This window comes from Heptranchias perlo, chromosome 4 (genome assembly GCF_035084215.1).
Source record: "Heptranchias perlo isolate sHepPer1 chromosome 4, sHepPer1.hap1, whole genome shotgun sequence".
NCBI lineage: Eukaryota > Metazoa > Chordata > Chondrichthyes > Hexanchiformes > Hexanchidae > Heptranchias > Heptranchias perlo.
The window spans coordinates 22,483,258-22,510,691 of record NC_090328.1 but is presented as its reverse complement, the minus strand read 5'-3'; the positions used below and the strand labels follow the sequence as shown (position 1 = coordinate 22,510,691).

The 27,434-nt window shown below is 41.7% G+C and overlaps 1 protein-coding gene across 3 annotated transcripts in view; it reads right to left on the bottom strand.

The window, feature by feature from the left end:
• The window catches only part of LOC137320766 (storkhead-box protein 2-like), a 241,839-nt gene that overhangs the window by 73,657 nt on the left and 140,748 nt on the right, over positions 1-27,434 (bottom strand). The window contains exon 1 of one of the 3 annotated variants that reach the window (XM_067982557.1): positions 13,237-14,325. The exons of the other annotated variants lie outside the window; for them this stretch is intronic. Coding sequence (XP_067838658.1) covers positions 13,237-13,402 — 166 coding nt within the window. The 5' untranslated portion in view covers positions 13,403-14,325. Of the gene's footprint in view, positions 1-13,236; positions 14,326-27,434 lie in introns of those variants that run through there. 3 annotated transcript variants of the gene reach the window in all.

Here is a 27,434-nt window from a genome sequence, read left to right as displayed (position 1 = left end):
GGTTAAAATTACCCCCTTGGTCTCAAAAGGAGAATGGCTTCAGTACTGCCCTGTATTTGGCAAAAATGATACCACAAGTGTTTGCTTCGTTGCAGTGTACAATCATATCAGCTACAGAATAATTGCTAGCTGACCTCTCAACTGTGATTTTAACAATTTTAGATATTTATATGGCACAAAGGATATTGTGGAAACAGTGTAATTGGCTGTATTTATAGACTGCCTTGCAGATTCTGAGCTTCAGCGCATCCATAGAGAGTCTGGGAATTGCGGAAATCCGCAGAACATTTTGTATCCTTTTTGAAGAGGCTGGCACAATAGACAAGGCTGTGCTTCGAAACATTATGGCAAAAGCCATTAAAAGACAAGAGTGTGGACATTCCGGCCCCCCTGGGTGACTGAATTCAGATGGCGTTGCGGTGGAGGAGAATCGAAATTTGGGGTGAAACCCAGATTCACCAGAGATACACTTAAAGTGGCGCTTGCTTCTACCTGCCCCGTGCTAATTAGCTGCCAGTTCACTGACAACACAAACTCCAGCAGGGTCAGAGCTCAAAGGCTCGAGTGGGCGGGAACCCAGATCTCCCAAGAAATTTCCGCACTGTGGTTCTTGCCTGCACTGAAGTGACATCAGCAGCAAACATAAGTAGTCACCTCCGATGATGTGAGTTCCAAAGGGTGTCAACATTTTCTGACTGCTCATTTGCCTGGTACAGGCCAACAGTGCAAGAATATAGAAAAACCTTTCCCCAACACAGGGGAAGGAACGTAGCAACAAAATCAAACTTCAGCAGATTTTACTTCGCTGACCAGTTAAGGGCTATACCATGCGCTGCTCTGCCCAACTGCTGCTACATCACAATACTGCTCTCTGTAGGTCCATGTCATTCTGACTGGGAATACGGAGAACCATTTTCAGTGCATGCGCCCAGCTTAACGATGTTATTATGGGTCTTCTTTTCTATCTGAGCATATTAACTGGACAATTTTTGAGGTGGCTGACACTGCCCTTGAAACACCCCTTGTTTGCTACCGGCTACATTCTTATAAAGTAAATGGGCCTTTTTAAACCAGTTGTTTTTTTTGTTGTTGCCTGTGCTGCGTCGTATATCCTGCAATGCAAGTAGCATAGGTTGTAGAGCACCAGGACCCCAGTATATTGCAGGACTGCTTTATACTGGGGTCCTGGTGCTCTACAACCTATGCTACTTATGGCCTATGGTCATTGGTATTCCCAAAACACAAATTAAGTTTGCATATGAATGGAACAGCTTTCTGGAATATTAAACAGAGGTCAAGTAACTTCCCTGGTGTCCTTTGTTGTCTGGAGTTAGTGCAGCGAGATCAGAAACTAATTTTAGGCACTTTTACAATGAAGGAGTGCTGTCAATGGCAAGCATTTGCAACTGCTTTTATATTGTTTGTTTGGTTTGAATTGTGGAAGCCCAGCATCCATGAGCTGGCTCCCAGCGTTTGTGCCATTAAACCTGTTTTCCAGAGACCAGTGGCAGATGCGTACACCAAGTCTGCTGACAGGCTACAAAAAATAGATTTAACAGCGAAAAGACTAGGAGCTGGCTCACGAATGCTGGGCAGAATTGTATTCTCTTGCCCATGTTCCGATGAAGGGTCTATACTTGAAGCTTAATTCGTCTATTCTCTCTCCACAGATGCTGACAGACCTGCTGAGTGTTTTCAGCATTTTCTGTTTTTATTAGTTTTCCAGCATCTGCAGTATTTAGGTTTTTTGTTTTATTCTACAATTCTGCGGCCTGGTTAAGGGAACCAAATTTCATGGACACTGGTTTCCAGGAATCTGCCCTAAATAAGCACCAGTACTAAGGTGTCCATAATAGTGTTTCTGTTTGTACTTCCATGATACAGGCATCATATCATCATATCATCATAAAAAACACAGCCAATGCTATTAGAGTAGGTGGTTTATGCTGCCAACTTTACTTTGCAATGGAGTCTAGATGAACATTTGGTATGATTCAAGTGTATTGTATTTGGATTTTCAAAAGGCATTCGATAAGGTGACATACAAGAGGTTGTTACACAAGATAAGGGCTCATGGGGTTGGGGTTAATATATTAGCATGGATAGAGGATTGGTTAACGGACAGAAAACAGAGAGTAGGAATAAACGAGTCATTTTCAGGTTGGCAGGCTGTAACTAGTGGGATGCTGCAAGGATCAGTGCTTGGGCCTCAGCTATTTACAATATATATCAATGACTTAGATGAAGGGCCTGAGTGTAATGTATCCAAGTTTGCTGACGATACAAAGCTAGGTGGGAAAATAAGCTGTGAGGAGGATGCAAAGAGGCTGCAAATGGAAATAGACAGGTTGAGTGAGTGGGCAAGAAGGTGGCAGATGGAGTATAATGTGGGGAAATGTGAGGTTATTCACTTTGGTAGGAAGAACAGAAAAACAGAATATTTTTTAAATGATGAAAAACTATTAAATGTTGGTGCTCAGAGGGATTTTGGTGTCCTTGCACACGAAATACAGAAAGTTAACTTGCAGATACAGTAAGCAATTAGGAAGGCAAATCGTATGTTGGCCTTTATTGCAAGGGGATTGTTGTACAAGAGTAAGGAGGTCTTGCTGCAATTGTACAGGGCTTTGATGAGATCACATCCGGAGTACTGTGTACAGTTTTGGTCCCCTTACCTAAGGAAGGATATACATGCTTTAGAGGTGGTTTAACAAAGGTACACTAGATTGATTCCTGGGATGAGAAGGTTGTCCCATGAGGAGAGATTGAGTATAATGGGCCTATACTCTCTGGCGTTTAGAATTATTTCATTGCCAAAACATACTGCTGCCCCTGGAACTAAGAAAGATGAACGGCTTTCAGAAAGACATTGGGGAAAAAAATAGGTCTTTGTCTTAAAAATAGTTTTTAAATACAAAAGCTGACAAGTTTATCTTGATGTTGCCATTGGCTGTACAAAACCCACTCTATCAGAGTTAGCAACTGAAAACCAATATAAAACCATGGTATTGAATTACTAACACAACACAGGCACTTATTTCCCCGTAAAAATCACAGGAAATTTTGGATTAGGCATTTACCCAGCCTAATGATAATCTCCAGGATGCACAACTGATTTTAAATCTGGTATCAAGAGATGGGAGTTTTAGCTCCAAACTACAAACAAGTAAATAAGCTCGAAATGCACTGAAGATTTGCTGCAAATCTGGATTAACAGCTGTACTTTAAATGGGTCTGCTGATTGTGCTGCTTATATCCAACGTTTCAAGACATCACATGGAATTACATAGAATTTTACAGCACAGAAACAGGCCATTCAGCCCAACAGGTCTATGCCATTGTTTATGCGCCAAACGAGCCTCCTTCTACTTTACTTCATCTAACCCCATCAACATATCCTTCTATTTCTTTCTCCCTCATGTACTTACCTAGCTTCCCCTTAAAGGCATCTATGCTATTTGCCCCAACCACTCCATGTGGTAGCGAGTTCCACATTTTCACCACTCTCTTGAGAAAAGAAGTTTCTCCTGAATTCCTTATTTTACTTATTAGTTACTATCTTGTATTTATGGCCCATGGTTTTGGACTCCCCCACAAGTGAAAACATCCTCTCTGCGTCTACCCTATCGAACCCCTTCATAATTTTGAAGACCTCTAGCAGGTCACCTCTCAGTCTCCTCTTTTCTTAAGAAAAGAGCCACAGCCTATTCAGTCTTTCCTGATAGTTGTACCCTCTTAGTTCTGGTATTATCCCTGTAAATCTTTTTTGCACTTTCTCCAGTGCTTCTATATCCTTTGTGTAATATGGAGACCAGAACTGTGCACAATACTCCAAGTGTGGTCTAACCAAGGTTCTAGATAAGTTTAACATAACATCTCTGCGTTTGAATTCTATTCCTCTAGAAATTAACCCCAGTGCTTGTTTGCACTTTTTATGGCTTTATTTAACCAGTGCTGCTACTTATAATGATTTGTGAATCTGTACCCCAAGATCCCTTGTTCCCCTAGATCCCATGAACACAGATCAACCGTTGTTTATTCAGTTTTATTCTTACATTACAACAGTGACTACACCTCAAAAGTACTTTGTTGGTTGTAAAGTGCTTTGGGATGTTCTGAGGCCGTTAAACACGCTATAGAAATGCAAGTTCTTTCTAATGTAAGGAATCTTACAACACCAGGTTATAGTCCAACAGTTTTATTTGAAAATCACAAGCTTTCGGAGGCTTTCTCCTTCGTCAGGTGACGCTTCACCTGACGAAGGAGAAAGCCTCCGAAAGCTTGTGATTTTCAAATAAAACTGTTGGACTATAACCTGTGTTGTAAGATTCCTTACATTTGTCAACCCCAGTCCATCACCGGCATCTCCACAACAAGTTCTTTCTAGTTAGCATATGCATTTAACTAGTTAAATAAACAGCTTGCTTTGTAAATTCTGTCTTATTCTTATAAAACCAAACTTTTGTTCTCAAGCCAGTTTTGTATTGAAATAACCTTACCTAAATAATTACAAAAAAATGTACTTCAATTTATGTCAACTGAAGGAAAAAGGAAGCAGACTTTCAGAAGCATTATTTTTAATATACATCAATTATATTAAAATTTTTGCATCTAGTGCACAATTCCTGTTTCATGATTTTGTCTACTTAGCAGTCACAACTGGGTGCAATGCCTAGAATTATTTTTAAATTAAACTACAAAGTACCCATCATGGTGGAAGCAGAATACATAATATCTTTTAAAAGGAAAATGGATAAATACTTGAAAAAGAAAAACTGAAAAGGGTATAAGGAAAGGAAAGGGAAAATGAAAAAGAATTAAGTGGGGCACTCCTTCAGAGAGCCAGTACTGATGGGCTGAATGCCTCCTTCTGTGCCGTTAAATCCCGTGACTAATTAAATTGGCAATGTTAAAAAAAAGTGAAAAATTGATTTCAAACTAAGAGTAGACTATATATTATGTAATTTAATTATATATGAGAGAGAGAGAGAAAATGAGGGGGGAAATACACATCCATGCGACAAAAACTTTTTAAATTCACCGTTGCAAAGCATTCTGAATTATATTTTGCTAATTTAGTGCGCAGAAGTACTCCTGAGTTCAGAATTGAACAATGTGACTGACTGTGTAGACGCATTGTTGCCCTTGGAAACAAGAATTCTTCTTCTTAATCCTTCAGCCTTAAGCAGAATACTAACGCTTGTAGATTTGGTAACTCCACTGCCCAAGCTTTCTGCAACATGTCCTGACAATGATGTTACAATTTACTGTACAATATATTATGAAAACAAATTTCAGGCCTATTATTTTTTACCCTGAACAGCAGTCAGGGAAGTGGTTACAGCTTTTGTGTTTCCTTTTTCCCCAGTGTTGTGCCATAGTAAACTAGATCTTTACCAGACTGACATTTAATCAATAGGTATAAATTATTTTGAAAACCTATTATTTCTTTATTAGCACAAGGCTTAGCTATTCTCCTAAAAGCAATTCCATGTTAAGTCTCTATAGATAATATATTGGACAAAAAATAATCACTTTACTGCAGCCGGCCTGATTTGCATTTTAAATTGAAGGGAAAATACTGTTCAACTTTCACACAAAAATTCATTGCACCCAGCTGAATATCAGCTCTGTTGTGCATGTGGTGATACTAGATCTTCTCCCCCTCTTCTATACTGAAGCTGGTGACTCTTTTTAGGGCATACTTTTGTGAATACTCACAGCCCCCTAGTATGTCAATTTCCCTTCAATTATCTTCTCATCTTTCTTGAAGGTGTTGAAGGGGCAAATTTAAGATTGATATCAGGAAATTCTTCTTCACACAAAGAATAATCAATGTATGGAATCATAGAATGGTTACAGTACAGAAGGAGGCCATTTGGCCCATCGAGCCTGTGCCCGCTCTTTAAAAGAACAATCCAGTTAGTCCCATTTCCCCGCTTTTTCCCCATAGCCCTGCAAACTTTATCCTTTAAAGTATTTATCCAATTCCTTTTCAAAAGTCACAATTAAATCTGTTTCCACCTCCCTTTCAGGCAGTGCATTTCAAATCATAACTACTTGCTGCGTAAAAAAATTATTCCTCATGTCGCTTTTGGTTCTTTTGCCAATCACATTAAATCAGTGCCCTCTGGTTCTCAACCCTTCCGCCAATGAGAACAGTTTCTCTTTATTTACTTCATCTAAACCCCTCATGATTTTGAACACGTCTATCAAATCTCCTCTTAACCTTCTCTGCTCTAAGGAGAACAATCCCAGCTTCTCCAGTCTATCCACGTAACTGAAGTCCCTCATCCCTGGAACCATTCTAGTAAATCTCTTCTGCAACTTCTCTAAGGCCTTCACACACCCCCTAAAGTGCAGTGTCCAGAACTGGACACAATACTCCAGTTGTGGCTAAACCAGTGTTTTATAAAGAAAGGTTCTTCATAACCTCCTTGCTTTTATAACCTCCTTTCTGCCTCTATTTATAAAGCCCAGCATCCCGTATGCTTTTTTAAACTGCTTTTTCAACCTGTCCTGCCACCTTCAAAGAATAATGCACATATACTCCCAGGTCTCTCTGTTCCTGCACCCCCTTTAGAATTGGGGGTGCAGGAACAGAGTTTATATTGCCTCTCCTCATTCTTCCTGCCAAAATGTATCACTTCCCACTTCTCTGCGTTAAATTTCATCTGCCATGTGTCCACCCATACCACCAGCCTGTCTATGTCCTCTTGAAGTCTATTACTATCATCCTCACTGTTTACTACGCTTCCAAGTTTTTTGACATCTGTAAATTTTGGAATTGTGCCTTGTACACCCAAGTCCAAATCATTAATATATATCAAAAAAAGCAGTAATCCTAGTACCGACCTCTGGGGAACACCACTGTATACCTTCCTCCAGTCCGAAAAACAACCATTCACCACTACTCTCTATTTCCTGTCACTTAGCCAATTTTGTATCCATGCTGCCGCTTCCCCTTTTATTCCATGGGTTTCAATTTTGCTGATAAGCCTATTATGTGGCACTTTATCAAACGCCGTTTGGAAGTCCATATACACATCAACCACATTGCCCTCATCAACCCTCTCTGTTACCTCATCAAAAAACTCAATCAAGTTAGTTGCACTAGATTTGCCTAAAACAAATCAGTGCTGGATTTCCTTTATTAATCCATATTTGTCCAAGTGACTATTAATTTTGTCCCGGATTATCATTTCTAAAAGCTTCCCTACCACTGAGGTTAAACTGACTGGCTTATAATTGCTGGGTTTATCCTTACACTCTTTTTTGAACAAGGGTGCAACATTTGCAGTTCTCCAGTCCTCTAGCACCACCCCCATATTTAAGGAGGATTGGAAGATTAAGGCCAGCAACTCTGCAATTTCCACCCTTACTTCCCTCAGCAACCTAGGATGTATCCCATCCAGGTGACTCATCTACTTTAAGTATAGCCAGTCTTTCTAGTACCTCCTCTTCATCAATGTTTAGCCCATCCAGTATCTCAACTACCTCCCCTTTCACTGTGACTTTGGCAGCATCTTCTTCCTTGTTATAGAAAGACAGATGCAAAGTACTCATTTGGTACCTCAGTCATGCCCTCTGTCTCCATGAGTAGATCTCCTTTTTGTTCGCCAATCGGCCCCACCTTTCCTCTTACTACCCGGGATACGCCATGTAAACGAGGTTTCTGCTGATCTTCTGGCGAAGTTATGGCAGCTGATCGGGAGAACCTCATAGGACATTCCCGGTATACAAGTTTAATAAATATGATGGGCCATAATTTTGCTGTAGTAGGGCATATAACGACGTCTGCCATTAGTTAGTCTTGCCCTTACATATTTAGGTTTTAAAATTTTTTGCATAACAAGTTGCTGAAAGTGTGAGTTGGTAACGGTGTAGCGAGGGAAACAGGGCATCTGGGCAAGCAACTATGTATCTCCTTAACCAATCATGATGTGGAGATGCCGGTGATGGACTGGGGTGGACAAATATAAGGAATCTTACAACACCAGGTTATAGTCCAACGGTTTTATTTGAAAATCACAAGCTTTCGGAGGCTTTCTCCTTCGTCAGGTGAGTGACGAAGGAGAAAGCCTCCGAAAGCTTGTGATTTTCAAATAAAACTGTTGGACTATAACCTGGTGTTGTAAGATTCCTTACACTTAACCAATCAGATTGAAGGATTGAGAAATAAACAGCGCAATGACTGAGAAGAAAGTAAATTAGAGTGGGTGAATTCAATGTCAAAACAGGCACAGAAAGATAAATAAAGAGAGGGAACGAAAGATTGGATCAAGAGACAGAAAAAAAGAGACAGAAAGGAAAAGTTAAAAAAAAATTTAATTTGTCTTTTTTAAAATCTCCAACAAAAGGAATGAGACTCCACATTTGTAATAGTTCATTTTCAGCACCAGAGGGGTTGATTGGCAGTAAGTAACAATTATCACATTGTTAAAAGGGTACTTAGATCTGAAATGACGAGACTTAACTTCCTGTGGCGAGTTTAGTTCGTATCTACTGCACAAATACAGCAATTTCATCCTATTCAACGCATTTCATTGGTGAGGCAGACAGCGAGTTGCTGTTTTCGCGAAGCTAATGGTGGAGCAGCGCAACTCGAACAGCAACTATTGGATATCCACTTTTAACCACGCATCTGCCCCTTGCCTGAAGTTGCTGTACCATTTGTACACAAATAACGGCGAGCGTCATTAGCTTTGATGTTATTTTCCTGCAAATTCTGGCCCAATGTCTTGGACATAAACATTGGCTGCCACCTTCTATAGAAGTGCTTCAGGTCTGCACTTGAATGTTTAGCCATACCACTGATTAAACTTATTCTGGAAAATTTTCTAACACAAAGTAAGTTAGATAGTTGAGCTCCTTGATAGTCTAATGTTTAAAAGCACCAAACAGTGTAGCAGTAACTCATACAGGCCAGTAGGTCCTAGATTCGATCTTCAGTCAGGGTAGTGGTAGGATGATGCAATGGCCTCAGTACTCTAAACTAGGCAAATCTGTCTGGGCTCCTGATTGCTATCCAATGACCTTTGTTGGAAAGTTCACATATATGGACATTGGGTGAGAACAGGATTGGGCTGTGCTGTGATGGGCCTATGATAAAATTGCCTTCTGACATTCCAAAGCCCCACAAGGAATGATTCCGTGATCTGGTGCTTCCCACTGGGAGCGCTGGATCACAGAATCACTTCTATGGAACGTGGCTCTTTGGGAAATGTACCAGGGAGCTGCACCTGATTCAGTTCCTTCAGAAGAGGAGGAATGAAAATTGAGGAGGTTTTTTATTTTATTTTGGAAAAGCCAACTAGAATAAATTGTTAGTTCAATGCAATTAAAACCATTTGGCAAATTATGCTAAATGACGGGATCATCAGTCGTTTTTTTCTCACTATGGAAACTGGTTATGCACAGCCAGGTTACACGGTTTTCCAACATTTAAGAAACCTGGTGCAATTTTTTTTCTTCAAATTATCAATAATTGTGGGGGAAGTCAATTAAAATTTACATTTAAAAACACTGCATTAGGCTTTCTGAATCTTGGGATGTAACGATCCTGGACAGATTGTGCTTATGTGCAGGAGCAATAAAGCCATCTTGAGATTCAGTAACATTTTAAACATAGTAATAAAAAAAATCTTATAGAGATGTTTCAAGATGAGATTAATATCCATCATCAGCAACATACGCTTCATACGATTCCTGAATCCATTTGTCACTAAAAACCTTCGAGAGGTCATAAATCAATACGACATTGGCAGTAACATTACTCAAAGTAATATTCACCAGTCGAGGAATTTTCAAGCCTTAACTATACCACTGCATGTACAACATTAATACTATCCTGAACGTAGTTCACCTTTATATCCACAGACTGGTCTAGGATATTTAGTGCTCTAAAGATACACCATAGATTTATGGCAACTGACAGCTTGCATTCTGTTACCTGCCTTATCAAGTCCACCAGCTGACTTGATCACTCATGACTGAACAGCGGTCTTCCCTTTCCAATGCATTTTAATTTTGAAGAGATTCTGACAACCTTAAAAGTAATCAAACTAAGATTAATTGCACAAATGGAAAACAACTTACTCACTACAGGATCCTCCCACATACTTGGTAGTGTGTGACAAAAGAACATATTTATCTTAAATCACAGCAGGCTTTTTAACAAGATCACTTCCTATAGGTTTCCTGTGAAGAAAGTAGCTTCCTTAAGGAAATGAAATAATGATTACTTAGCCATGCCTGAGTACATTCATATTTTTATAGCAAGAATATTGATCATTAGGTAAAAATGTCAGCTGCTAGATGAAGTGAATTTCACAGTAAGTACATGAAGCAATTAACTCTCTGCCCTTAGTGCTCTGTTTGCTCATTGCTTGGTACAGCAGCAGTTCAGGATGGTGAGGGTCAGAGGTTAAAACTGTGAAAATAAACAGTCTGGGCCCATTTTTCCCCCTTGCGTCTGGGCATTGGTGCTGTCTGTGTTGCCATAAAGCGATCTTACCCTGGATGAAGAGGCAAATTGATAATTTGTGTCTGCTAGAACATCTGGTTAAATTTACCCTCTTCTTTCCGCAGTGCATGTTATCTTGCACAGCACTGGTGATGGTTGAAGGGAGAGAGGGCAGTAGGGGGTACGTTGGTGAAATAAATGAAAACAAACAGCTACTAACCGTGAACTACTATTTAAGTAAATTAGCACCCAAAGGACAGAGAAAGACTTGCATATGCATAATGTGTTATTTTCAAGTTCCACCCCTATCAGGACAACAGTTACCCACACAATGTCAGCAGAGTTATGGTGATAAATACAAACTAGGGAAAAATTATATTTACCAAAGAGAAGGATCCTGTACATATTTACTCTCGTGGACACTGAGAATTACAGCCATAACTGAGGCCATGCTGCACCTCTTCCTCATTATACTCTAATTTGAATGTTAATGTGGGCCAGAACTGCAAGTGAAGTGAAAATGTCAGAATTATTCTTGGATACAACCAGGTGACATTGAGCTGAACTTTTTCTTCAGAACTTATGAAAGCCACCAAAAGAGAAAAATAGAGCCCTTTGTATACTTTTATTCCCTGCTGAATATTACACAAATGCATTTTTTCATAGGAGAAATATGGGCAGAATGTATTCTAGTTTAATGGTATATAATTCTTAAAGGAAATGTAATTGAAAATTATTGCACTACCCAGATTCCAAATTTTAATATTTGCAGCAAGCAAGCACATATGCCATGAATAAAGTACTTATGCATGTTATTATTGCAGATCAAATCATGCATGTGGACAAAATTCTGGGGGATTTTCAAAAACATTCCTATGTGACCACTATAGCAACAGAAGCAAAACACAAATATAGGTTTCCTGCAGCTGCCAAAACCATCAATTACATTCGCCACTTCCTTTGAAAATACTTGGGACTTGCTCCCAGAAACACCGGAGAAGCCCAAATACTAAAACAGAATAGTTCTGTCAAACCAGCCTCACCACCTTCTTAAAAAGTAGATTTGCACACTTCACTATTGGTTTCAGTCACAGACTTACGTTTTTATGATGTGAAATTGGGTCATCTTAAACTAAGCATAGGGAAGTTTTTTTTAAGATGCTGCTCTCATATGTGAGTCAAAAGCTCTGTCCACTTTTTAAAACAAAAATTATAGCTTGCTGGTACAAAGTATCTTTACCATTGGTGCAATACATTTAATAGAAATGTGTGGTCATCCAGGGTCAGCATGTTGGAACAACAAACTGGAGTTCCACTACACTACACCATGACGTCTTAGCATCAAGGCTCACTCCTCAATTCCCTGCACAGCTAGTTCCTGATCTCAACCATACTTCCATGAGAAGTTACTGAATGGAGGCTGAATATTTCTCCACAGGGAGACAGGGATAATCGGAAGACCAGTCATTCCAGGCTGCTCTCACCCATCTTCCACCAGCTGCTATACAGTGGGACTGACAGTAGTCTGAGAGCAGGTCTCCAGCTTACCCTCTATGCCGATCAAGACTCATGGCACAAAGTTACTCCATGAAGTTTGCAAACTTCCCATGAAGATAAAAGCATCTACAAATTTCAGCTGAACGCAGAAGACACATATTATAAACTGGACTTTGATCTACAATTAAGTTTTTTACCAAACGCATATCATTTCAGCTATTAGAGGTAGCTTCACAAGATTTTTCATATTTTCTATAACTGTGGTTTACAATTCCAGTGCATTCACACTACAAATTCAGCATCGACACGAAGCAGGTTCAGCTTTGTACCGACATTAAACTTGCGTAGTGAAAATCAGGTGTGAAGGCTTGGATTGATTCCGAAGTGAAGGAGAATGAGATTTTCTCCTCTGCGGAGTCTCAGTCCAATTCGCTCTGTTGTCAGGTCAGGGACTGACTCCGGATTCAGGTTGCATATGCACAGACTTGGCGTAAACCAAAACCGCTTTACGCTGACACTACAGTTGTAGTGTGAAAGCACCCTCAATTGCAATATTTAAATTCAACAGTTCAGTTCAAGTGGCAAATCAAAGAGAAACACGGCAACATAAAAGATAGTTGCATTTGGTAGCCACTTATTTTATGATTTGCTGAAGATATTATAATTTATAAAACTATAAATGTAAACAGTTTAACAGCATCAACTACTAGCCCATAATTCCCTCAAATGTACCTACTGTTTCAAAATAAAGGATTTTCAGTTGCTGACAGATCAGTTCCAGAATCTGTAATTCTAAACTAAAGTATCAAATGTGGATGCTGTGTAAAACCTCCTCGCAGAAAAACACATGAATGAAGGGTGGGAGGGGCTGCGATCAGCGCCCTTCAGTAGGTTTCTCATTAATTCTTAGAATGACAAAGAAACTGAAGCCTTTGTTAATAAACAATTAATGTAAAATCCTCAAAATCCACAGAGCACAGACGTGCTGCCTTGGCAACAAATTCGATGATCTCAATTACTTATTGCATCTCTGTAAAAATAATACATCCATAATTAACTGTTACACTTTGGCTAATGTATGATTGTAATCTTCCAAAATAATTACAATGTGGATCTTACTAGAAGTCAAAATGGAGGTTATATGCTTTTGTTAACGTTAATCAGATTCATTTATGTTATCACTCATGCGTATCAATATAACTCACTGAGTAACAAAAGCATTGTGACAAAACCTCTACTGCTCCCACCCAAAAGCAGCAAAATATCCCACAAACCTGAAGTCAGATATCCCCGTGATGCAGAAGAAATAAAAGCCGGTGGAAAACGCTTGTGCAAGCGGTAGTCCTTCTCGCTGCGGGACCTGATGCGGTCTGAGGCCCGGTCTGAAAAATCCGAGCTAGGCCAAGCCCGCCGTAAGGTTGTACTCCGTGTTTTCTTCATTTGGAGGCTACATGCAGTCTAATCCTCTAGCAACGTGAGTCAGGCTCCATATCTCTTGCTGTGCTCTATTAGATTAGAAATAAGCCAACGTGCTGAAAGAATTAGCAAACATTCTGGCACTGCCTCCTCCACATAGCGAACTGCAGGTCTGCTCCTATGCCTTGACTGATCCAATTTTACACACATCCCACAATGCATTACACTTCATTTAAAATCACCACTGCTTATAGTTTCCAGCTTCACATAAAAAAAGGCACATAATGTGGCTTCTCAGCCAAAGAACAGGCAGCGATTTGCAGCGTGAAAGCCCCAGGATCCCAGACAATAGCTCGATTCAGCATAGGAGTACTTGGCGAACTGTGAGCCAGAACACAAAAGGCCCAAACAAATTATAAACCCAGCCTTGGGTTTTGACCCAAACAGTACACCCAGGAACTGAAGGGATGCAACGTCAATCCCCGCTGTCACAGGATTAGAATAATGCTTTGATGACAGCGAAAGTGGTTTTGTACAGATAGCAAAATCCAATCAATGATAAAGGATGAGCAGAATACATAAATCAGAAACCAATCTTCAATTCAAAACCCTGCAGCTGCTTCCACACGGAGGGAACGTGTGTGTGTGTGTGTGTGTGTGCGTGTGCGTGCAGTTGAGAAACATAGCTCCTGCATGTATCTGTGAAGCAATCTATTCCTGGGAGATATACAACTAATGAAGGCCCAACGTCATAACTGGATTTTCTTTCACTTTCCTCACCAATTTCTCAGAGACTGGCTTCCACTTCGGCATGGACGAGAAAGGCTGGACTGCAAGTGGTTCCAAATGTTTAGCTTTCAATTTCGTTAGGCGTAGAGTCGAGTCTGCTCTGTTGCTGTGACTGCTTTGCTGATGAATGGCTCCCTGCTTCTGAATACAGTGAACAGCTATTGAAGGGCAGGAAACGAGTCAGCCACCCAGTCCCATGCTAATCAAGGAGCTGTCTTATGTCAGACGCACTGATTCCGTCAAGCTCCGCAGTTTTAATGTACTACCCTCAGGCCCGTTGCTAACCTGGCCAGCATCCAAGAGCTATAATCAGAATTAGTGTATTTACACATAAAACTGGATATCTTAGGGTGGCCCGACGTGGATCGTAAACAGAGTTGTAATTTGCTTTTCGATGCTAAAGCACTGCTGGTAGTCTGCCTTTCTAATCAGCTTTCTTTTTTTAAAGTCTGTCAAGATGTGGAAAGCAGGGGGTCAGCTCATGTAACAGCTGTAATAGACTCCTGACACTGCAAAGTAATTAAATTCATCTGTAATAGCAGCAGAAATAGAAGCAATAACGACGTGCTGGCTGTTAACAACTGACACAACTGCCCTAAAGTTTGCAATCTCCAAAAGCTCTCAGTTTCAGTTCAGCTGTTTTCCGGCTCAGAAAATCATTCAGTGCTATAAGAAAATGAAACACAAGGGGGAAAACTGGAACAGATGCAATTCTATCCTTTGCACTGCACTATATAGCAAGTCTCTTGTGAAAAATTAATCAATCATAGTTAGTTCATCCACTGCAATGTGAAAAATATCTTGACATATTGATTAAAATTAAGTGTTTTTCTGCAAATTTATTAGACACAGGGAAAAAAAAAATCAAACAAAGAGTGATCGGGAACCTTACTGGGAGCAGTGATGGCTCCTATACAACAAATATAAAAATATACAATAGTAAGATTCAAATTCATATAGTATACAATACACAATAGTAAGATTCAAATAGATTTCAAATTTGTTAAAAGCATCTTCTTGAGAAAGCGAAGGAAGTGGGGTGGGTGGGAAGGCTACTTTTCTGTTGAAATGTAGTCTAAGGCGCAGGATGGGGAATTCCTTCTGAAGAGGGGAGAGGGTGGACATGCTTCCATTCAAACTGAGAGTGTTAATTTGGGAGTATGATTTGTATTAAATGTTTTCTTTTAATTTAGGACAGGTATTTGCCAATTTTCTGGCAGTATGTTTAGAACATCCCACCGACCGCCCTTTAAGTTTATATGCTTAATAGTTAATTGAAGGCAGCAACAAAAATCACAACTAACTCCTGGTTAAAAAAAAAACAAAATGAAGCCTTTGACCTCCTGCACAGTTACAATGCCAAAAAAAAATCAGCAGAAAGTTGGATCTGCTTTTTTTTAAAAAAAGGCAAGCAGCAAGATTTTCCCAACGAGACGTGGACCTGATGGTGGAAATTTGAAAAATATTACTTCCGGCTTTTTAAAAAAAAAGTGAAGATCCCATTCTCCAGTGATTTCTGGAAATGAACTGGCAAGAATTTCTCAGTTTACTACTATTGAGGCGGGGGTGTGGGTGGGGTGGGGTGGGGGGGCGGAGTGACTGCATGAGTGCTGTACAGAACCTCCAAAAATTAAAAAGGACCTGGCATGAAGTCCACGCAGGATTCAATGATGTCAAAGAAACCATCGAAAATAGTATTCCATTGCCAAGCCAAAATAGCACACCAAACAGGGCCCCAGGGGCTCAAAGTGCTTTCTGTAATTGAGAAGAGGGTGGTGCATCTCTTCAGCTTGAAATGATCTGCAGCAGCCTCCACTACTGATTCTGGCAAGGATCTTCCTAATCTAAGTGTTTTCTTATGGAAGTACTGTGTAGTCATAATGTTGAAAACTACTACCGTAATAGAAAAGTAAAATATTATCCACGTAGATTTGATCTCTTGTTTGAAACGATGACTACATATTATACAGTTTGAAACAGCATTTACACACATACACACATGTGTACATAGTATTTGTATTACTGACGTGATTATGGAGATGTTGTGACACACCCTGATTTATAATTTTCCATTTTCCCATGATGAACAAGAACCATCTACAGTCAAAGGAAAAACAGCACAACGTATGTGTGCGAATCCCAGCACAGAGACTGAGGGATCACGTCACCATGGAAGTTTGTAGCACCATCAGCACAGGATGACAACTGAAGAGATTTATACCGGGTCACAAATCCTACACATCTCACATTCATGTGGAGCTGCAAGTGAGTGTATACACCTTGGCCTCGACATTAACCCCTCCACGACGGGCGGGAGAGGGCCCGGGTGGTTTAAAGGCTTAAATATGGGGAATGCGACCCTAACCCGCTGTGCACGCAGCCACCGCTTTTTTTTAAAGACGGAAGTGGATATCGGGGGGAGGGTCCGAGTGTCCCCTGTGGAGAGGTGGGACACTTCATTAACATATTTAAATCGGGCTCCCACTGTACAATTGGGAGCCTGATTTAAGATTGACTGCTGCTGCATGGGTTTCCCAGGTGTCGGGAAACACGACAATGGAAGGGAGGCGGGAGCTGCCGACTCCACAAGGTAAATGCCTTTTTGAGCACTCCTTGTGGGCCTGGAGGAGCAGGAGTGCTCCCCTCGGCCCCTCCCCGCCAATCGTGGCCTCTCTCCCCACCTGCTATGATCGCCGACCTCCCCCCACCCCCTACAGCATAGGGTCAAAGGGATGAGAGAGCTAAATGCGTGGCTCAAAGAGTGGTGTGGGAGACAGGGGTTTCGATTCATGGGGCATTGGCACCAGTACTGGGGAAAGAGGGAGCTGTTCCGTTGGGACATGCTCCACTTAAACTGGGCTGGGACCAATGTCCTGGTGAATTGAATAACTCGGGCTTTAAACTAAAAAGGGGGATGGGGGGGGGGCGAAGGGATCAGGTGAGGGCAAATTTAGAAATCTAAAGAGAAAGACAAGGCAATAGAGCAGTTTAGCAATCTGGGTAAAGACAAGCAGAGTGTGACAGTGAGGGACAGAGAGTTTAATGGAAATGGTGCATCAACGAATAAAGTCAAGGCAGGTAAGAAGTTAAAATTAAAGGCTCTTTATCTGAATGCATGACGCATTCGTAACAAGATAGAAGAATTAGTGGCACAAATAGAGATGAATGGGTTTGATCTAATAGCCATTACAGAGACGTGATTACAAGGTGACCAAGGTTGGGAACTAAATATTCCAGTGTACTTGATGTTTTGGAAAGACAAGCAGAATGGAAAAGGAGGTTGGGGGTGGGGGTTGGAGTAGCCCTGATAATAAAGGATGACATGAGGACAGGAGTGAGAAAGGATCTTGTCTTGGAAGATCAGGAAGTAGAATCAGTATGGGTGGAGATAAGAAATAACAAGAGGCAGAAAACATTGGTGGCAGAAGTTTATAGGTCCCCTGACAGTAGCTGTACTGTTGGTCAGAGTATTAATCATGAAATACTAGGAGCGTGTAACAAAGATAATGAAATAATCGTGGGGGACTTTAATCGGCATATAGACTAGGCAAATAAAATTGGCAAAGGTAGTCTGGAGGACGAGACCATGGAATGCATTCGAGACAGTTTCCGAGAAAAATCCATCGTGGATTTAGATTTGTCTTGTGGTAATGAGACAGGGTTAACTAGTAATCTCATAGTAAAGGATCCTCTGGGGAAGAGTGATCATAATATGATAAAATTTCACATTGAGATTGAGAGTGACATACTTAAGTCCAAAACTAGAGTCTTAAACTTAAATAAAGCCAATTACATAGGTATGAGGGGTGAGTTGACTAAGGTAGATTGGGAAATTAGATTAAAAGGTATGACAGTCGATAAGCAGTGGCAAACATTTAAAGAAATATTTCAAAATTCTCACTGAATATACATTCCATTGAGAAATAAAAACTCCACAGGAAAAGTGATCCATCCGTGGCTAATTGAAGAAGTTAAGGATAGCATTAGATTAAAAGACGCTTATAATGTTGCGAAGAATAGTAGTAAGCCTGAGGATTGGGAGAGTTTTAGAAACCAGCAAACAATGACCAAAAAATTGATAAAAAGAAAGAAGACAAAATGAGAGTAAACTAGCAAGAAATATAAAAATGGATTGTAAAAGCTTCTGCAAGTATGTAAAGAGAGAAGCAGGAGAAATTATAATGGTGAATAAGGAAATGGCAGAAATGTTAAACGAATATTTTGTATTTGTCTTCACAGTAGAAGACACAAAAAGCATTCCAGAAATAGTGGGAAACCAATGGGCCAATGAGATTGAGGAACTTAAAGCAATTAGTATGAGAAGAGAAAAAGTACTGGAGAAACTAATGGGACTAAAAGCCGACAAATCCCCTGGACCTGTTGGCCTGCATCCTAGGGTTCTAAAAGAGGTGGCTGCAGAGCTAGCAGATGCATTGGTTATGATCTTCCAAAATTCCCTCGGTTCCAGAACGGTCCCAGAGGATTGGAAGGTAGCAAATGTAACCCCGCTATTCAAGAAAGGAGGGAGAGAGAAAACAGGGAACTACAGGTCAGTTAGTCTGACATCAGTTGTCGGGAAAATGCTGGAATCCACTATTAAGGAAGTGGTAACATGCCACTTAGAAAGTCATAATATGATTAGGCAGAGTCAACATGGTTTTATGAAAGGGAAATCGTGTTTAACAAATTTATTAGAGTTCTTTGAGGATGTAAGTAGCAGGGTAGATAAAGGGGAACCAGTGGATGTAGTATATTTGGATTTCCAAAAGGCATTTGATAAGGTGCCACATAAAAGGTTGTTACACAAGATAAGGGGTTGGGGGAAATATATTAACATGGATAGAGGATTGGTTAACGGACAGAGAAAGAGAGTAGGGATAAATGGGTCATTTTCAGGTTGTAACTAGTGGGGTTCCGCAAGGATCAGTGCTTGGCCTTAGCTATTTACAATCTATATTAATGACTTAGATGAAGGGACCGAGTGTAACGTATGCAAGTTTGCTGATGATACGAAGGTAGGTGGGAAAGTAAGCTGTGAGGAGGATACAAAGGGCCGGTGGGGGGGGGGGGGGGGGGGGGGTCAAATTGCGGACGGGAAACCTGGAAGCACGGGCTTCCCTGACGTCCTTACAATTTTGATGTAAGGCCATCTTATTTTTTTCTATTCAGTTTGCCGTCCAACTGACTGGCCTGATTGACAGGCTGGTCTCAGTCGGACGGGAGAGCAGCCAGGGAGAGGACGTATTCAGCTAAGTCTTTGTTTGTATGGATTGGGGAGGAGGGGGGGCATGGTGGGCATGTTTGGGCGGGGGGGGGGGGGATCGGCTGGGCCCAGGGGGGCGCCGGGGGCATGGGGTGGGGAGTCAGTCATGGGGGGAGGTATCAGGGGTCATCATGGGAATCCGCGATCGTTGGGAGGGGGAAAATCGGGGGTCATTGCAGGGTCCGCAATTGTTTGCTGGGGGGGGGGGGGGGGGGGGGGCAGTGGGCTGCGATCGTTTGGGGGCCGCGGGGGGGGGGGGGGGGGCGTCAGAGATTCGGGGGGGGTTCTCGATTGTTGTGGGGGGCCACTGCAGAAAAGCTTGTTGGGCCTGGGGGAAGCACTCCTGCTCCTCCGGGCCCACAATCTGTGCCAGAAAGGCACTTACCTGTTAGTTTCAGGCTGCCTTGTCCTTTTTCACGTGGCGTAAAAGAGAAGGCCTGGGAATCCCGGCCCCCAGGAGCTGAAATTGGAAACTCTGGAAAAATGGAGGCCCGCAACCTCCTTGAAAGGTTTTAATCACCAACCCGCCTCCTGGGAACGGGTTGGTCGCCTGGCCCCGCCCCATGAAAACCGGAAGTTGACAGGTTGGAGGCGGGTCTGAAATGGTTGCGATTTTGAATGCCCCCCTGCCCCCAACCCACCGGTTTTTCCCTTTTAAAATCGTGCCCAAAAAGTCTGCAAACGGATGTTAACAGATTAAGAGAGTTGGCAAGAAGGTGGCAGATGGAGTATAATGTGGGGAAATGTGAGGTTATTCACTTTGGTAGGAGGATTAGAAATGCAGAATATTTTTAAAAATGGTAAGAAACTATTAAATGTTGGTGTTCAGAGAGATCTGGGTGTCCTTGTACAAGAAACACAAAAAGTTAGCATGCAGGTACAGCAGGCAATTAGGAAGGCAAATGGAATGTTGGCCTTGATTGCAAGGGGGCTAGAATACAAGAGTAGGGAGACCTTATTACAATTGTACAGGGCTTTGGTGAGATCACACTTGGAGTACTGAGTACAGTTTTGGTCTCCTTATCTAAGGAAGCCATGATGTGGAGATGCCGGTGATGGACTGGGGTTGACAATTGTAAACAATTTTACAACACCAAGTTATAGTCCAGCAATTTTATTTTAAATTCACAAGCTTTCGGAGGCTACCTCCTTCCTCAGGTGAACGTCCACATCATTCACCTGAGGAAGGAGGTAGCCTCCGAAAGCTTGTGAATTTAAAATAAAATTGCTGGACTATAACTTGGTGTTGTAAAATTGTTTACAATTATCTAAGGAAGGATATACTTGTCTTAGAGGGGGTGCAACGAAGTTTCATTAGATTGATTCCTGGGATGAGAGGGTTGTCCTATGAGGAGAGATTGAGTAAAATGGGCCTATATTCTCTGGTGTTTAGAAGAATGAGAGGTGATCTCATTGAAACATATAAGATTCTGAGGGGGCTTGACAGGATAGATGCTGAGAGGATGTTTCCCCTGGCTGGAGAGTCTAGAACTAGGGGGCATGGTCTCAGGATAAGGGGTCCGTCATTTAAGACTGAGATGAGGAGGAATTTCTTCACTCAGAGGGTTGTGAATCTTTGGAATTCTCTACCCCAATGGGCTGTGGATGCTGAGTCGTTGAGTATATTCAAGGCTGAGATCGATAGATTTTTGGACTCCAGGGGAATCAAGGGATATGGGGATCGGGCGGGAAAGTGGAGTTCAGGTCGAAGATCAGCTATGATCGTACTGAATGGTGGAGCAGGTTAGAGGGGCTGTATGGCCTACTCCTTCTGCTATTTCTTATGGTTCTTATGCGATCCCTTCCAATTTCACGTGGGATCGTGGAGGAGAATCCATCCCTGTGTGTGAGAGAGGCTGAGAGATAGAGAGAGATGAAGCCTGGATTTTTCAATTGGCATTACTTTAATGGCGTCGGTAACCCTTTGCTTTCAATGAGTTACTGTCCAGTACTAAATAGCATACTGCAAAATCCATGCTCGTGTGTGAAAGAAAGAAACTGTGGGAAATTGTCGAAAGTCGAGACAGTCGTGAGGAAAATGGATAAAATCGCAGTTGTTTACAGCCCAGTCACTTTTACCCCTCACCAGCACTTCAGTTTTAATCAGTAGCATGTTCAAAGTGCCCTTTTCTGCTTTTCTTAGTCCACCGAACAATTGAAGGAAAGTTGCAACCATTTACTTTAACAGCTGGCCATGTGGTCAGCAAACATTCAGCACTGTTTAAAATTAGAGTTTGGATTAAATTGTCGGTGAATGACATGCGTGCTTACTGTACAGCAGCTGTTAACATGACCAGCTGAAAATTTCCTTCATTCTTAGGCAGGTTGAACCGTCCTGCTGATTATTAAATTGGTGGCAAGTAAGGAAATTGACAGGAATGTTGTGCTCCAGGCTGAAAATCACAGGGTTTGTCTCAGGGAAACTGTAAACAATTTTACAACACCAAGTTATAGTCCAGCAATTTTATTTTAAATTCACAAGCTTTCGGAGGCTTCCCCCTTCCTCAGGTGAACGATGTGAACATCGTTCACCTGAGGAAGGGGGAAGCCTCCGAAAGCTTGTGAATTTAAAATAAAATTGCTGGACTATAACTTGGTGTTGTAAAATTGTTTACAATTGTCAACCCCAGTCCATCACCGGCATCTCCACATCAGGGAAACTGCACAGTATCAAATCACTTGCCATAACTATGATGAAACATTTTGCTTTTCATGGTATAACGCTCCTGTCATTATAAAACAGTAACTGGTAGTTACTGTTAGCAATGCCATGGGAGATCAGCTGGTGTACATAAAAATCCAGCATCCAGTATGTCTTGAAAATGTCATGCTTGGAGAGTTCATACTTGCTCCTGACTGATTCAAATATCATATTGACAAAACAGCGACAAGTCACAATTTAACAGATAGCGATCCCATCGATGAACAAGTAGCATCTTTTTTTTAAAAAAAGGAAGCCATTCATTTCCTGCTGATTTTTTCTAACCTGGAGCTAGGGATTTTGCAAGCAGCTGCCAATTTCAAAACCTCCCTCAGCAACACCAATTTGCCTCAGATTGACCTCAGGGTGTGTTTAAATCCTCAGGACATCCCAAAGCGGTTTCAGCAAATGAATTACTTTTTGAAGTGTAATCACCATTGTTACATCGGCAAATGTGGCAGTCATTTTATCCCACAAACAGCAATGAGATAAATAATCAGTTGATCTGTTCTGTTGGTGTTGGTTGAAGGATAAATTTCACCAGGACATGAGGAGAACTCCCCTGCACTTTGAATAGTGCCATGAAAGAAAGAAAAAAAGAACAACTTGCATTTATATAGCGCCCTTCATGAACTTCCCAAAGTGCTTTACAGCCAATGAAATACTTTTGAAGTGTAATCATTGTTGTAATGTAGGAAACACTGCAGCTAATTTGCACACAGCAAGATCCCACAAACAGCATTGAGATAATGACCAGATAATCTGTTTGAGTGATGTTGGTTGAGGGATAAATATTGGCCAGGACACGGAGGAGAACTCCCCTGCTCTTCTTCGAATAGTTTCGTGGGATCATTCACGGCCACCTAAAAGGCAGACGGGGCCTCACTTTAATGTCTCATCTGAAACACGGCACCTCCGACAGTGCAGCAGTGCCTCAGTACTGCACTGGAGTGTCAGCCTAGATTATGTGCTCAAGTTCCTGGAGTGAGACTTGAACCAACAAGCTTCTGCTTCAGAGGCGAGAGTGCGACCAGTGAGCCAATGTGATGTTTTTGCGTTCCTGGTGCAGAGCCTTGCATCTGGAACCCAGGAACAGGGACGTAAGGAGATGGTCATAGTCATGTAGAAAGCTATACAGGCCTGGAACTAATTACCAGGAAAAAAAAATGTACCTTAGAGAGATCCCTTTCTGCCTGTTGGCTTTGAACACCCATTTTAAATGGGCGAAATTTGTGCTGGGGAATGAGGTGGAAAAATAGGAAATTCACAGGCTTCCATATTTAGCCTTATTTGCATTGAACTTGCCTACCTAATGAAGCCCTTGTGTGAGAGACAGCGCCACTGGCAAACAATCAGGTTTGGAAACTTTAGTGCTGTGCGAAGCAATCAGAGAGCTGGTGAGTTCCATAACTTCCTATTTTCCAATTGTAAACAATTTTACAACACCAAGTTATAGTCCAGCAATTTTATTTTAAATTCACAAGCTTTCGGAGGCTTCCTCCTTCCTCAGGTGAACGATGTGAAAAATCACCTGACGAAGGAGGAAGCCTCCGAAAGCTTGTGAATTTAAAATAAAATTGCTGGACTATAACTTGGTGTTGTAAAATTGTTTACAATTGTCAACCCCAGTCCATCACCGGCATCTCCACATCATTCCTATTTTCCAGCAGCCACTCGCCCAGTTCCTGCCAGTGAGAGTATTTCCCCAGCAGAATTTCTACCCTACATCTCCTAAGGCACCGCTCTTCTGAAAGCACCAGGTAATTCATTCCATGAACTTTTACCCTCTTCCTGTGTCCCCGAATTCCCATTTTTCTCTCACCTCCAACACAATGGCTTTTGCAACTGGTATACAGGATATTCTTCACAGACTGTAACACAGAGCAATATTGCCCTGATTTAAAAACCCACCAGCCCAAAGGGAATGGGGCAGGCTGATGATTAAAATAGCAGCAGAGTACTTACCGCTGCGTTTCTGAACTGCTCCCGCCTGCTTCCATTTTAACCATGCAGTTCTTAGAGTTGGCCGTGGTGCCTGCCACGAGGAGGTGGGTGTTATCATGAATAAATGTAAATCAGGGACTTATGATGCAATTTGCACCTGGATACTATTCAACCTACAAATCCTGCCCAGTGCCCAACCTTCCAGAAAAAAACAGGTGGGATTGGTCTCTGTGCCACGGAGCAGTATTTAAAGGGGCACTCACCTGCAACTGACTGGATCAAAAGATCTCTGTGCTATTTGGATTGCCAGGAGAGTCGGCAGCTTACAGGTCGCTTCTTTCTCACTTTTGCTTCACCTTATTACCCTCAGTAAGCTTTATCTGCTTATCAAGATTTCCCAATTCTACTATTCTTACGGGGTGTTCCCCTAGCAGCCTCAGCAAAACTGATGGAAGGCTGCTGTTCATCATGTTGGGACCCTTGGAATGTTTGTGGCCGGTGAGTTCTGTGTACTCAAGCCTGTGAAGGCCCGGCTGTAGAATGCTGCACCTCGGCTGCTGATTTACTGGCACCAAGGTGGGTATTGAGTGAGGGGCTGGCAAAGGAGCAGCCGTGTTGAGAGAGGGCAACATGTACCCCTCCCATAGTGCCACTGCCACCCTGTGAGCTTCGGGGTCGTCACTTCTGCCGAGCTGCTGGAGAGCAGCCTGCAGAAGATGAGTGACCCATTCAAAGTCCCTATCTATTCGGTCCACCAATCTGTCTTAGGTGGACACCTATCTCTCCAAGGTGGAGCCCAGGGCCTGTTTGGCAGTCGTTTGAGCTCCTACCAAAGCTGCCAAGGCTGGTAACGCTGACTCCCTTTCTGACCATACTCTCCAGCACAGACTGCAGAGTGCTAATGCCATGTGAAATGACAGCACACAGGCTGGAAGTGGATTCCTCGACAATCTCAACCATCGTGCTGAAGCGCCTTGACTGGCCTTCCACTACCTCGTACAATTGCTTGTGAGAGGCAAGCATTTTTCTTTTCAAGGCAGGGTCCCTGAAGTCCTCATCTCTGTGCTGCTCAGCAGAGCTGGGAGAGGATCTCTGCTTCCGCCATGCCCCTGTGACACAGGTGAACCTGTTGGGGGCAGGCAGAGATCCTGCCCAAAACAAGGCACGGTGGAGACTTGTGGAGAAAGCCGGGTCCCTGTGAATCTTGGTCCCAGCCTAATTCTCGACCCTTCAGCTGCTCTCTTCGAAATATTTATATTGACCACATTTGGGCAATTTAAGTCTGAGATAGATAGCTTTTTGGCAACCAAAGGTATTAAGGGATATGGGCCAAAGGCAGGTATATGGAGTTAGATCACAGATCAGCCATGATCTTATCAAATGGCGGAGCAGGCACGAGGGGCTGAATGGCCTACTCCTGTTTCTATGTTCCTAATTCTCTCTTCCTTCCCTCAATACTCACCTACCTGAATCTACCATGAATAATGTCTTTGGTTTGTAATCAAAACAAAGTTGTACTTGTATGGAATAAAAGACTAATCTGATTAAAGCATACGAGCCAAATATGTATAGTAGGAAAACAAACAACACAAAAATAGCTTATCAGGAATTTAGAGATTAACTCGTTAGGTTCCAATTCCACTATCTGTCAAAAAGAAAGAATTTGGAAATGCTTTGAAATATTTAGAAATGTATCTGTTGGAAAACAGATTTTTTTTCTTACTGGGCATATGAACATTTTCAAAATCGAGCTGTTTATTCTGCATTCAGCCACGTTTGTAACATATTCCTACTCTAAATAAGCAGGCGGCAGAAAACTTGGTAAACATGTTAGAAAGGGATTAGCAACAAAACAAACAAGTGAAATGGGACAAGCACTGGCTCTGAAGTGCTAATCTAGACTTGGCCGATTAAGATTACTTTGTAGGAATCAGAATTTGGCCCTAATATGCCTCTAAATCAGACTGTAGCTCTTAGCATTTAGAGACTAATTTCTGTTGGTGAACTGTCGTGTCAATATCACAGGCTTGTTTCATTAACAGGAGGGAGGAAAAACATAAGGGTTGGCAGCTAGCCCACCCTTCTTCGCTTCTGTCTAGTCAACCTCAGGCCTTTCCATTATCTAGTGGCAGAAGAGTCGATAACCAGAGGACACAGGTTTGAGGTAATTGGCAAAAGAACCAGAAGCGACATGATGAAAAAATTTTTACGCAGCAAGTTATGATCTGGAATGCACTGCTGAAAGGGTGGTGGAAGCAGATTCAATAGTAACTTTCAAAAGGCAAATGGATAAATACTTGAAGAGGAAACATTTGCAGGGCTATGGGGAAAGAGCAGAGGAGTGGGACTAATTGGATAGCTTTTTCAAAAAGCTGGCACAGGCACAATGAGCTGAATGGCCTCCTTCTGTGCTGTATCAGTCTATGATTCTTTAAATATGGCTTATACTAGATGTAGCTCTTTTACACATTAATCTAAAAAATTAATAAAAAGTAGGGGAAAATATTTTAAAAAGAGCAGCAAATAAACACTATACGCAATATACACTTGCTGGATGCTGGAGCATGTACAGAGATTCCTTCCTCCAACTGATTTTCAGATCCTTTTTCAAACTGTGCTTCTGTTTCAAGTTGCACATGATTCAAAAGTTCAAGGATTATTAATTTTGTGACACGGGATTTGTAAGGACACCGAGTCTGTGACATCAGGCCTGAGGAATTACCAATTTATTTTTGACAGCATATTACAGGAAAATCCATCTTATAGATATCACATTGCTTATCAACAGAACGGCCATTGTTGTCAAGAATTACCAGATTTCAACAATTCAAACACGCTCATGGGTGGTGGCAGACATGAAGCCTGTTGCAATTTTTACAATAATATTTATCGACAGCGAAAAAGGTATTTTCTTCATTATATAGAAGCTTTATACGCAAGAAAAATTTATTTAGAATTGGAAAGCAAATTACTGTGCAAAATACCATTTACCCACACATCTGCTAACATTTTTAAATTCCGAGTGAGCAAATGAACAAACAAACAAACCTGCATTGATATAGAACCTTTCAGGAGCTCAGGATGTCCCAAAGTGCTTCACAGCCAACAAAGTACTTTTGAACTGTTGTAAAAGTAGGAAACGCGGCAGCCATGTTGTGCACAGTAAACTTCCACAAACAGTAACTAGATAAATAACCAGATTATCTATTTGAGTAACAGATTGGGGGTCCTATCTAAGTGACAGGATCTCAATTTGCAAATATTTATGAGGCAATAACCTGAGTCGACTCAAATGCGCAGGAAAACAGTGGTGTCAAAAAGGTTGCTGGGCGGAAACTGTGGTAAGTGTAGTTAAAATC